This window comes from Ammospiza caudacuta, chromosome 10 (assembly GCF_027887145.1).
Source record: "Ammospiza caudacuta isolate bAmmCau1 chromosome 10, bAmmCau1.pri, whole genome shotgun sequence".
Taxonomy (NCBI): domain Eukaryota; kingdom Metazoa; phylum Chordata; class Aves; order Passeriformes; family Passerellidae; genus Ammospiza; species Ammospiza caudacuta.
In genome coordinates, this window is record NC_080602.1 from 12390250 (window position 1) to 12402505 (window position 12256).

Genomic DNA, 12256 nt, shown 5'->3' on the forward strand with positions numbered 1-12256 from the left:
GGCCTGCATTGCTGTTTCATTAGAGTTAGGAGACTGTCATGCTCATTCCTTGTGCTTTAGTTTTCCCCTTTGACCCTGTGTCGCTCTGTCTGCTTGACATGTTTATTAAATAGAGGCTGTAGGCTGCACAGATAAAATCTAATTCTGAATCTCCACGGTACAGCTATTTGCCTACTTTTTAAAAACATCCCAAGAAGCTTTGCAGCTGACTGTTCTCTCCTTTTGGATGTTTCTAACTTTTTGTAATGTTTGAAAAGTCATTATTTGTTATTAATCATTGTATTCCATTCAGAGTGTGAGTTATTAATGAGAAATGCATTTTGCTCTGTTGCAGAAATGAAGATGATTTGGTTTCTTTTGCTTATTTCTCAGAGATATTACTAAATATTCCTGGTACATGTAATGTATGTCAAATGAAATGGTCAACCTAATGCTACACTGCATGTCAAATAAGCAGAATCCAGTTTTTCCTGTGTCCCTTGAAAATTTGAATTTATTCTTGCTTCTGTGGCTTTTAATATTATATTCCAGTTGTGAACAGTAAGTAGCTGAAAAAAGAGATCTGATTGTGGCCTTTCACAAGGAAGAACATAGTCTGTACTTTGCAAAAACACCCCAGAAGGGTGCAGTTGATGTGTATGCAATTCACACAAGTTCTAGAGCATGCTGCTGGAGTGTGATTTCTGTTTCTTGGTCTATTTTTCAGTCGATTGTGGGAGCTGAGGGGCTGTCCCTGGCCTTCAGGCACATTATCAGCTCCCTGCTGTGGTACTGCTCTCAGCATACCTGTGAGGGATTGCTGCATGAAGTCATCATTTGTGTGGGCTACTTCACTGTAAACAACCCAGATAACCAGGTAAGGCAAATGGAAAAGGGGCTCAGAAGTTATCAAGGGCACATTTAGTCATGGATCTCTCATTTGGTCAGGAAATTCATCCCCTCAGCATTGCTTTTGAAGCACTTGGGATTCTGTGAGCACAAAGGGATGTGTTTGGTAAAGAGACACTGAAGTTGTGTGTTAAGACAAAGACATGGATTTTGTGTGTCCATAAGCAAAGTCCATTTGTAGTTCCTGTGCTCCCATTGCATTGATTTGAACTGGCCTTGCACCCTGCCAAACCATACTTGCTACTGATATTTTTAATTCTAAGTTAGCTTCACATCAGCTTAATCAGATGGTTGTGGTACCCAAGTTAAACCTTTTTAAAGCCAACTAAGGTACTCTTCCCATGAAAACTTGTCCTTGGATGCCAGTGTAGGTGTCTCCCTGCTTGCCAGTGTTAAGGTCTAAGCCATTCTTCTCCATGAGTCTTTTCAGTCATAAACTAAATGCCCTATTCAAGAAACAGTGGAAATTCCCCTTTAGCTTCCTTAATTGTTGTCCACTTTTGCCACTGGACTCTGTGACTTCCCTTACTGGCTTATAAAGTAAAACAGACACAAAACTCAAAAAATATTTCAAATTTATTGGTGTTAAAAATCTCCTGGTTTCCTCAGCTTATCTGTAACATCTCAGGGTGTATTGGGCAGGGCAGGGCTTGGCACTGACTCTTGGAGTTGAGAAGTTTGACTGAGTGTGTGGGTACTGCATTACAGTACCCACGTGTTGGGTACAATCCAGCTGAATGCTGCATTTGGGAAGGTGCTTACTGTGTTCTCTCTCTATGCTTGCTCCCCTTTTTTGCACAGCTTTTGGGGTAGGGGTTCAGGGTGAGGAGCTCAGTCCCCTCAGTTCAGCTGATGAGCTGGAGGAAGTGTTAAAACTTGTCAGGAAAGGTTTTAGAGAGAAGCTGTTCTATAACATTCTTGCAGTTATTGACTGTAATTGGAACACTGCAATATCTTAAAGCTGACAATGCTGTCACAAGTATTATATAATTATTCAGTGATGCTCCTGTAGGATTGGCCTGGAGGGAGGATGCTGCAGCCTCCCTACCCTGTGTGACCAAAATCCCACTCAGGATCTGCAGCTGCCTGTTGGCAGCACTTCAGAGTGGTCATTTTTAACCCTGTGTGGTGCTGCTGCCATTTTGAGTCCCTCTGCTGCCCCAGGGTCGAGCTGGCCCCAGCAGTGCCAGCAAACCCTGTCATCTTCTCTCTGCAGCTCAAGGATTTCTGTTCTGGCACAAAGTCCAGACAGATGGGATTCATTGCATGCAGGACTTGGCACTGCAGGAGCAGTGCAGCAGAGGGGGTTCCTGCAGCACAGGGTTCCCTGCAGCAGAGAGGGTTCCCTACAGAACAGGGATTTCCTCCAGCACAGGGCTCCTGCAGCAGTGCCAGCAGTGCCACCCTGCCATGCCAGCAGTGCCAGCAGGAAGCTCCATCCAGGGACCGTGGGCACTGGGCCCTGGGGGGAGCCTTGGGCTGGGGCTGGATCCTGGAGCCTTCAGCTTGTGCTCTTGGGGCTGAGGGTGGCCTCTGCAGCCCTCAGTGTCAGGTTTAGGGTTTCAGGCAGACAGCCATGCTGTGTCAGTCCTTCTCATACACTTAAAGCTCTCTTTTAGGGTGCTTTGTTTTGAGGGAACCGATGTCACATGTCATGATATGCTTAACTTTGAATGTAATTTCTAATATTCCTCGTTAATAAGATTTTGTCTGAGGCATTTGGGTTTGGCTTTTTTGTTTAAAAAGGCATTTTGAAAAACTGAAGCTTTCCTCACTCAGGTACTTGAAAAATACTGAGAAGGATTTTTAGTGAAAAGAAGTAAATTTTCTTTTACTACCAGGCAAAGCAGTATGACTTGCTTATGGTCATTATTTTAAGGTGCTCTTTGTGTTGTGACTTCTACTAGACAGGCTGCTTTTCATGAAGAGGGAAGTGCTTTCTATTCATTCAGTTATGGTTTAATTTTTTATTATGTTAAGAGCTTCCAATTTTTTCTTCCGTTGTTGATCATCTGGGGAGTCCTACTAAAAATAAAAAATTGGTCTCACAGTGAAAGTTTTCAAATAGTAGGCTTGAAGTCCTGGCAAGTACAGTGTAATAAAAATAGATACTCTAGATTTGAGCTATGAAAATAAATTTCTGTAAAGCCAGAAAGCTCTATTTAGTATTTGAATCAACTTTAACTGAGTCCATAAGTGATGTATTTCAAGGCAGATTCAGGTTCTTCTTGCAGTCAAATGTGCATTTGTTTGGAAATGTTTGTAGTTTAAAGTCCTTTCCTCTCTACATTTGTATTTCTTATTACAAACGGAGGTATGTTTTCATTCCTTTCAGTACTCTAAACAGAAAAGGACAAACAGTTGTTTGGAGTTTTCAGCATCCCTTTTTGTTGTTCCTTTTTCTATCCACATCGAGAGATAAATATCCAAAGCAGCATACTGGAAGAAGGGGAAAAAAAAAAAAGTGAAGCAGTTCCCCAGTTTGGAGAATAGATAGATTTCTAAAACAGAAATTTTACAGCCTGTCAACCTCAGCACTGACCTTCTGTAGTAGTACTGTGATTTAAGTGAACTACTACCACTATGCAGTCAAAATCATAAGAGGGCAATTTCCTAAACATTTCACATTCATAGAACAAAATCTTCCAAGAGCATCATATGCCAGTCATTTAATATAATACAGGTTTGGCTTCATTTGTTATGCTGTCTGTAGAAGTCTTTAGAGTTAGCTGAGTAGCAAATGAAGAAGGAAGGAGGAAAGTGCTTTTCTCTTGTGCAGTTTGGAGCCTGAGATTTCCCCCAGCCCCTGCTGGGTCCCACCCAGAGGCTCTGCCTGGGCTCCCACTTGGTGTTTGCACCACGCCTGGCTTTGGGCAGCCCCAAGTGATTCTGTCAGGAGCACTGAGGACAATGGATTCCTGAGGAACACATTCCTCAGTGTTTTGATAGTGCTTGCTCTGTTTATTTTAAAAAGGCTGTGATTTTGCTGACTCTGCCCACATATAATATATTAGTAATATTCCCTTCCTTCGTTCCTATTTTGTTTTAACATTCATAAAGCTTTTCCAGGGCAGCTGCTGTCACTGAAGAAATAAATCAGTTATGGAAGTGCAAACTGCAGAAGGCAAGGAGTGTTTCTTTAATATTTGAAGCTCTGCAAAGCCAGTGGTGAGCCTGAGCTGCCCTGTCTGTTCTGTATCCACACGTGAGCTCTGTTTACTGCAGAGCCAGACAGCCCCTGCTCACAGCTTCCCTGGGCATCTGCTCCCGGGAGGGACCAGCAGGGAAAAGGGATTCTCTTGTTCTGGCCACCATTTAATCTGCTGCTATACAAAAACTGGTCCCATGATACCAAGGATGGACATTAAAGCTAAACTGTGTAATAAAAATAATGTCCAATCTTTCAATAGCCAGCCCTGCTATATCGGACTAGAATTACAGTTTCTAATTAAAATATTCTTGTTAATTTAAATTATCCTTCTATTTCATTACATTTTTATTCCCTTTTATTGTTTGATTTAATTAGTATAATGAATATAATTATCATGTGCTGTCAACTGGCCTTATTTGCATATTATATTGAATAATTGAATGAGGTCCTGTAATTAAATTAACAGGAATGACAGATGATTTGCTTTCTTTCACATTGCTGCATTGGGAATAGAAATCTTTCCATATTCATTGCAGTTAGGGAATATTTTTCATCTGGAAAGTCCTCACAAATCAGATCCTCAGACTCAGGATCTTGCTGATAGGCTCCAAAAGCAGTTGCATTGCTATGCCTTTATTTAAATAAAAATAGCTTCTGTTCTGCCAGTCTTTGGTACACAGTGTATTTAGAGTGCTCTAGAAGAATCCCACCAACTTTAAGGGTTTGTAAGATATGAATTGGATGCTTCTAGAAGATACAGTTGCTAGACTGCAAAATAAAATCTCTGCAGAAAGAGTTAGGAAAAGATGTATGAAGCTTTTCAGAACTTGGTTATAAAAATAAGTTTGTAGATAGAAGTAAAAAGTTCTCTCATAAGTTTTTCAAAAATTTTCATGCACACAATGTGTCCTTGAAGGAGGGATTTCATTCCCAGAATCTTCCAGCTGCGTAAGTCTCACTTACTTCTCTGTCCAAACCCTCTGTCCCCAGACATTTGTGTCCATAACAAGGACTGTTACTATAAACTCATAAATAATTGAAATGTTAATATCTAATGATCCATATGCTGAAAATAGAAGCACATGGAATTAGATTTAATAGTATCAGTCACCTACTAGAAATCACTCCTTGCTATACAGGTGTGTAAAATTTGTTGCAAAACATGTTTCAGGCATCCCAGCTAACTCCAGGTAAAGGAGTAAGAAGCAGTGAGATTATAGGATATTTTGGGAGGGAATTTCTCCCATGTTAAATATGTTAAATATCACACAGCAGTATCACAGGTAAAAATATAATGTGTAAAGAAATAGAAATATTGTATGATAGCCATAGCTCTGAAAGGACCTTGAAATTTAGGGCTCACTTGTGGCACCCAAAGCGTGCTAGTTAGTCTCCAATAAAGGTTTCATCCCAAGATTATTTTCCATTTTTTGTTAAATTATTTACTTGTGGTCATATTTTCTTCTAATTTCTTCTGTGTGGTAAGTCCTTCTTTTATCATAAAGTAGCAGGGGCTTTTTTCCCACGGTGTGTATCACAAATATTTATCTGTATGACACATCCTAGCTGTGGTTGCAAGTACTGGGCTGCAAGGGACACTTACAAAGGGATTTAAGATTAAAAGTGACCTTCTGGAGAGAAATTATTTTGTGCTTTTTACAGATGTAGTACATATTGAGTTTTAGGATAGGGCCAGTTTTCTCTAGTGTTAGCGGGAAGGAAGAAAAATACTTCTAAAATGGAAAAATTGTGAAAATCAGAAGTCAACAGGAAAACTTGCAAGTTATAAAAATATGTAGAGTTTCCATATGGGTTGTTTACTAGAGGCCATCACTAAACTTTCATAGTTTATGTTGCTTTTGGGGCTGTGGAGGAACTGGAACAATTTTGATCTGGTAGGTGGACTTTCTGAAAATACAGCCCAAAGAGCAAAGAGGCAGGAATTGGTAGTTACCATGCAGTTAACATCCCTATCTGTAAGTAAATAAGATCTGAATTTACTTAGTTCTGATTTTGTTGGTTTCTTCTCAAACAGGGATTTTTAGGAGTATAGATTTCATGTTGAGGTTATGGGCTTTTCGTTAAAACTTCTTTTAAAAGCCCCACACTCTGATGTTTTAAAGCTTTATAGGTTTGAACAAGAAATACCTGGTAAATTTTGTGGAATAGCTGATTTTGGCAAGTGAGTGATTCATGTGAAGTTGTAGTCTTGGCTCACATTTAGAAGCACTTGAGCCTGTGAACAGAAATCCCCTGAGGATTAAAGTGCCCGAGTTAGAGCTGAGTACATTAAGGCAGCTCTGTAATGTATGCCTTGGCTCTCACAGCCTTACATCCTCAGCCACATAAATTCACTTAAGTGAACCGATGTCTTCAGGAGACATGGCATTCCTGTCTGAGCAGTCAGGCAAAAGTGGGGATGCCTTTTAGGTAATTTGTCAGACACCTTTGTTGTTGTTTGAGCTTCCTGATGAACTTTTTCTTTTAAAGAATGATCTATGACAAAGCAAATCAAGTATGTCAGAAGCATTTGGGACTGCCCATTTCATGTGTCACATCCTCATTGTATTTCTGACATTCCAAAATACATCCTGGATTTTTGGGGGGTTTTGAGAGGAGGTGGGGAAGGTAATTTAATATGAGCAAAGACTTAGCATGAAGTAAAGTGTATTTAGTTTCAGTTCATGATGACTGGCTCGTTCTGTCGGGAGGAGAAGAGAGAGTGTATAGGAATTAGTGTGAGAAATTAATGCATTTGGATTTATCTTACTGTCTTCCTCTCAAACTGTAAACACGGAAGGATAAACTTATCTCTCGATGTCATAAATGCCAGTAATTTCAACAGCCTTCAGTACAGTCCCTAACTGAGGCTTAAAGAGAGGGAGCTGCTGCTGCTGCCTCCGCAGAGCCGCGTTCTAATCTTACTCCTGGGTCAGGAGAAAAGGAGTTCGGTGGTCTCAGCTTAATCCCCGGTGGAACTTGGTCCCCATCGGGAGAACACCGCGGAGTTTGGCACAGTCCTGCTGCACCCGCGGTTCGTTCCCGCTCGGAGCTGGGCTCGGACGGAGGCAGAGCTTGCGCAACTCCCGCTGCCGCTCCCGCCCAGCGCGGCGCTCGCCCTTCGCTCGCTTGGGAACCGCTTTTCACACGGACACTTTAAACATTAGAGTCTAAAGCCTGCAGATCTTTAATCAGCCTTGCGAGCTATTGTCTGTCTCGCCTGATGTGTGAGGGAACTCCCTGTGCCTCTCTCATAAAGTCTCGGCTGTCGCGGCCCCATGGCGAGGCAGCGGCTGCTCTGTGTCCCGGAGCTGACAGCTCTTCCTCGGATGCTGCTCCAGGCTGGCAGCCTGGAGAGCCCCCGAGGAGTCTCCCCAGCCCTTTGGGTCGTGTTCAGCTCCAGCCACACTTGTTTGAAGCGATACTGAAACATAAAGAACAAAATGCATTAATGGAGTACTATGGAAAATGTTGCTGTTTTCCTCTCCCCTTAGTAAAGGGTAAATTGGAGCTGGTTTTTCGTGGCAGAAAAGCACATTTTCTTGCTCTCTCTTTGAAGCTTTGTCTCAGACAGCTCTGTAATATGTCCAGTGGCTCAGTGTTTCACAAGCTTTTTAGTTGATGATTGGGTGCTTTCACAAAGCCTTTACATTTCTTGTAGAAACCATAGGACAAAACGTGCTAGGAATAATAATTCCAAGACTATATAGCTTACTTGTGACTAGAGTTCCAGAGTGTGACAGGAAATACTTGCTTTTGAAGAGAGAAAATGCTCTGAAACACACAAGAAGATTTTATGTGTTTTAGCTTGTAATGTTGGAATTATTCACACCTTCTGGGGATTTTGACCCAAACTGGCTGTTTCCAAGGGTGCTGGCAGAAACCTCAGCCAACAGTTTGCCTGAACTTCTGTTGACTGGTCCTGTTTCTTCTCTACCCTTTAAATCATCTTTATTCAGATCAGTTGCATTTCATTCAGAGTAAATGACTGCAGAGCCGTGCCCAAAGCAGCAGCCTGAGGTTAAAGGGGTTCATCATGGAAGCTGGGGATGTTATCTGAGTGTGAAGATGATTCTTCAAAAACAGTGCAGGGCTACAAAGGCTAATTCTGATCACTTCAGGGCTCAGAATAACCCCTGAGGATTTGGGATGTGTTGTGATGAGTTATTTATTTTATCTGACAGAAGATAGGTATTTCTCATACATTGGATCTATAATAATACTTTCTGATTAAAAATTATTAGGCCAACACTTGAACATATGAATCTTGTGTTACATTATTGTGGAAACAATGAAGCTTAGAAATTTCTAGAAAGCAGTGATACCCTTTGGTTTAACAGAGTCCTTAAGTATATCATTAACATGAAGTGTGAGAACAATCTCACATTTAAATATTTATTTTTATGTTAATAAATGCTAAAATGCTATCACTCCAGCAGTTAGGCTTTTCCTTAATACCTTCTCCTGGTCAGATATTAGATTATTATTTTCTCCTGCAGCTTAGACAAGTATTAAATTCACAAGTAACCTCAATGCATATTAGAATTGCTTCCGTTTTCCTTTCATCACATTGTAATGAAGTTTATATTTTACAATATTTGTTTAATGTTATTTATTTGTTGTTGAATTTAATCTTATGTATACTTCATTTGTTGTGTTATAACTAAGAGGACTTGTTAGTTGTCATTTTGGGCTGCATTTTTTCAAAAGCTTTGTATAATGACCTTTTGTTAGATTTTCCACTAGCATCACTTTTGATAAACATTTTTACATTTTCAGTGCATCATTTTCCTGGTGGTTGGCCCTTGTCCTATCTTAAATGTTCATATGTCTTAGGATGGTTACACAAAAACTGATGCAACAGTTTTTTTCTGTGAGGTACACACAGAGCACCCTTGAATCTGCTTAAACCATAGAGCTCTAATAGGACAGTGCTTAGAATGTGCTTTATAGGAAGGCTGATGTTATTCCTGAACCACTCTTATCTTCCCTCTGAAGGCTTACATGTGACACTAAGAAAATAAACACTGGAATTTTTCAAATAGACAAAATTCTTATTTTTAAATTTCAGTGTAGCATTCTGGAACTTTCTTTTTGCATGGAAATTGTGCTCTGATTCCTGAGAAATGCCAGGAGGAATTTAGAACATTCTTTGCTCAGAGCTTTGCCAATAGTGGAGTTTGCAAAATGGAAAGAAAAGAGCTTGACCTTAAAACAGAAGAAGAGCCTAAGTGGTGACATATTCTGCTGATTAAATACTAGCAGTATGAGATCTGTTTATATAGAGGCAAAGAAATAATGCAGATCTGACTTTGAAGAGAAACTCTGGACTACTAATATAAAGACTTATTTCTTTTACAAAGTTGTAAATAACCTGACATCAAACAAAGGGATTTAACTGTTTGATGGAATGCTGTTACAGGAATTAGATGCACAGTTCCTGTTCAATGAAGTTACTACTTGTTAGTACAAATTAGAATTGGCATTTATATAAATGAAAAATACATGGATAAGAAACATTAGTGGTTCCCATAGCAAGCACCATTTTAAGATGCTAATGTTTATCATGGCCATGTTGAAGTTTGGCAGCACAGGTCATCTGAGATAGCAGAGAAGGCAGGGAGTGCCCCTCAGAGAACCATTCACTTTTTAAACTGAGCTGTTCTAAGCAAATTGCATCTGAACGTGAACCACATTAGAGCAGAAGAGCACAGACAAGTAAAAGGCACATTTTAATGCTTGGTTTCATAAAAATGAAAGGAAATTCTGTTGGGAAGGATGTTTTTCTAGCAAGTGAATTCAGCTCCTGCTAATAAGCACGGTATTTGTTTCTCAGTACCTGTGGAACACCCCGTGTCACTGCCAGGTTTGTCTGCAAGAACCAAGGAAGGTTTTGCTTCAGGAAGTTCTGAACTTTCCAGCTGCTTGTTCCTGTATCCACATTAGGAGAACTCTGTCTCAGTTTCCACTTGAGAAAAGAGCTACAACTCCTAATATTTGGTCAAAACTCACAAAACCCATCAGCTTGACTGTAGACTACGAAGACCGCGGCATTTTCAGGCAGAGTCAGTCACACAAGAGCAGGGCACTTGGATGGCTTGTAAGGTTTTGTTCAAAACTCCACATTTGGGTTTGTGCCTACAGATTTCACTTCTCTCCTTGGCAATCTTTTTCCTTTCTCTGCTGCCCATTTTCCCCTTCCTGTGTGGATGAAGGGAGCTGATGGGCTGCAGAAGGCAGGCATGGTTCCCGTGGCCTGGCTGGAAATGGTGCTGGGAGGCACTGCCAGGCCTCAGATGGCAGCACAGCTACCGGGTGTTGTCTCCTTTTGCCTTGGCCATGCCCCTGTGGCTGCCATGTGCCCCAGCAGTGCCACTGCTGCCAGCTGTGCCTTTGCTCCCAAAGTTTCTTCCCAAAGTGAATCATTTCAGTTCTTTGTTTTGCCCTTCCACAGACAAAAAAGTTTGCTGCTGGCTTACTCTTCTACCTGACTACAAAATTAATTAGCTTCTTTAAAAGATCATTCTGGTGGGTTTATTGTATATACTGACAGAAATAACTCACATGAATGATGTTTTTACAGAGCTGCAAATGTCCAAGTGAAGCAAGAAAACCTAAATCCACCAGTAGAACTAGACTAAATATTGCTCTAAAAATCAGCATTTCCAGTCTTCAGTAATCCTGGGCTAACCTTGTGTGGTACACAACTGGTGAAAAAGTTCTTGGTCTGACACTGAACCTTTTATTTTGTTATTTGTAGTAAAATTTTGACAATATTTAACATACACACATAGAACCATTGGAAAACAATCTGGGATCATAATCTTCTTTAAATCTCTGGAAGATTGCAAGCAGAGTTTTATATTCAGTTAGTTCCTCTTTTTTGAATGCAGTTACAACTTGGAAAAAGAAACTCAGATTGTCCCCAAAAATGCTACTCCATAATAAATCTTCACAGGGCAGTTTAATTGAACTGTTAGTTCTTGATAAATTACTAGCATGAATCTCCATTACATGTCTATTCAGAAGATATGAATATATGAATGATATGAATCTATGAATTATCAATTCACTTCAATGTAACTAATATTTGTTCAGTATTTTACATAGAGACATTCTTCAACTTTCTAAATGGCATTTTAGTTTTGTTGATGAAAATCTTGTTTGTACACTCAGTTACCTGATTATGAAAATCTAGTTTCAAAGGCAAAAGGATCCTTATTTTAGTTTTCTGTAAAATTAACTATTGAATTGGTAAGATTTTACATCTGATTTGACATGTAACTGCTGAGACATTCTGTGTCATTGCTGTACTATTCCAAAATTCTGGATCCTGTTAGGTATGAGGATTTTATTACCCTCCTTTGACAAAAATACATATATATGCATTTTAAAGTAATGGTAGTTTTCACTGATAAAATGAATACAGAGAAAGGTGAAGTGAAGAACAAATATATATTTGCAGTATATAAATAGAATTAGGAGGTGTTCAGCAAAACATCTTTCCTTTGCTAATTATTGAGCAAAGGTTGTCCCTATGTGTGCTACTCATTGTCTCCCTGCAAGGAAGGAAAGGAGCTGCACTTTTATGATTCTCATTCCTGCAGCAGCATCAGAACATTAATTCTGTGGCCCTTGGAGCTGACTGAGAAATTAAATGAGCTGCAGCGTTTCCCTTTGCTACCCAGAAGAAAATTGTGCCCAAGTTTTTTGGATTCCTATGGTCTGTTAGCTCCTTAGCAAAGGCATTCAGTCCTGGGAAGTTCTCCTCTGCAAGGTGCCAGGAAGCTGTGGCAGCAGTGCCAGGCTGCTGTCCTGGGGGACATACTGGGAAGGAGTGAGTATCCAGGATGGAATACCCTTCTGGAATATCCTTCCTTCCTTCCACATCAGGTCTGGAGCCAGACCCTACCTGAGTGACAGGGGAAGCCTTATCTCCCAGAGAATGATGAGTTCCCCTCACTACTTTATTACTGTTTCATAGCACATGGTGCTTTTAATTTTTTTGATTGATTGTCCTATTTTATTGCTCAAGTGCTGTGTGGCATATTGCTGGCTTTTGTCATTGGAGTCTGTTTTGAAAGACTGACTTTTATACTGCTTCAGGCTTTCACAGTGAGAAGTGCAGCAAATGGCCAAGCAATACACTTTACAGTGAATATTGGCCCGAGTAAACGTGAGGAAAACATGGATTCCATCTAGAGACTTCAGAAATCA

The 12256-nt window shown here is 40.3% G+C and overlaps 1 protein-coding gene across 1 annotated transcript in view; it reads left to right on the forward strand.

The window, feature by feature from the left end:
• Nucleotides 1-12256, forward strand: part of SCAPER (S-phase cyclin A associated protein in the ER) — a 136337-nt gene that overhangs the window by 116068 nt on the left and 8013 nt on the right. Inside the window, exon 29 of the mRNA XM_058811238.1 lies at nt 707-856. Within this exon, the coding sequence (XP_058667221.1) occupies nt 707-856 (150 nt within the window). The remainder of the gene's footprint in view (nt 1-706; nt 857-12256) is intronic.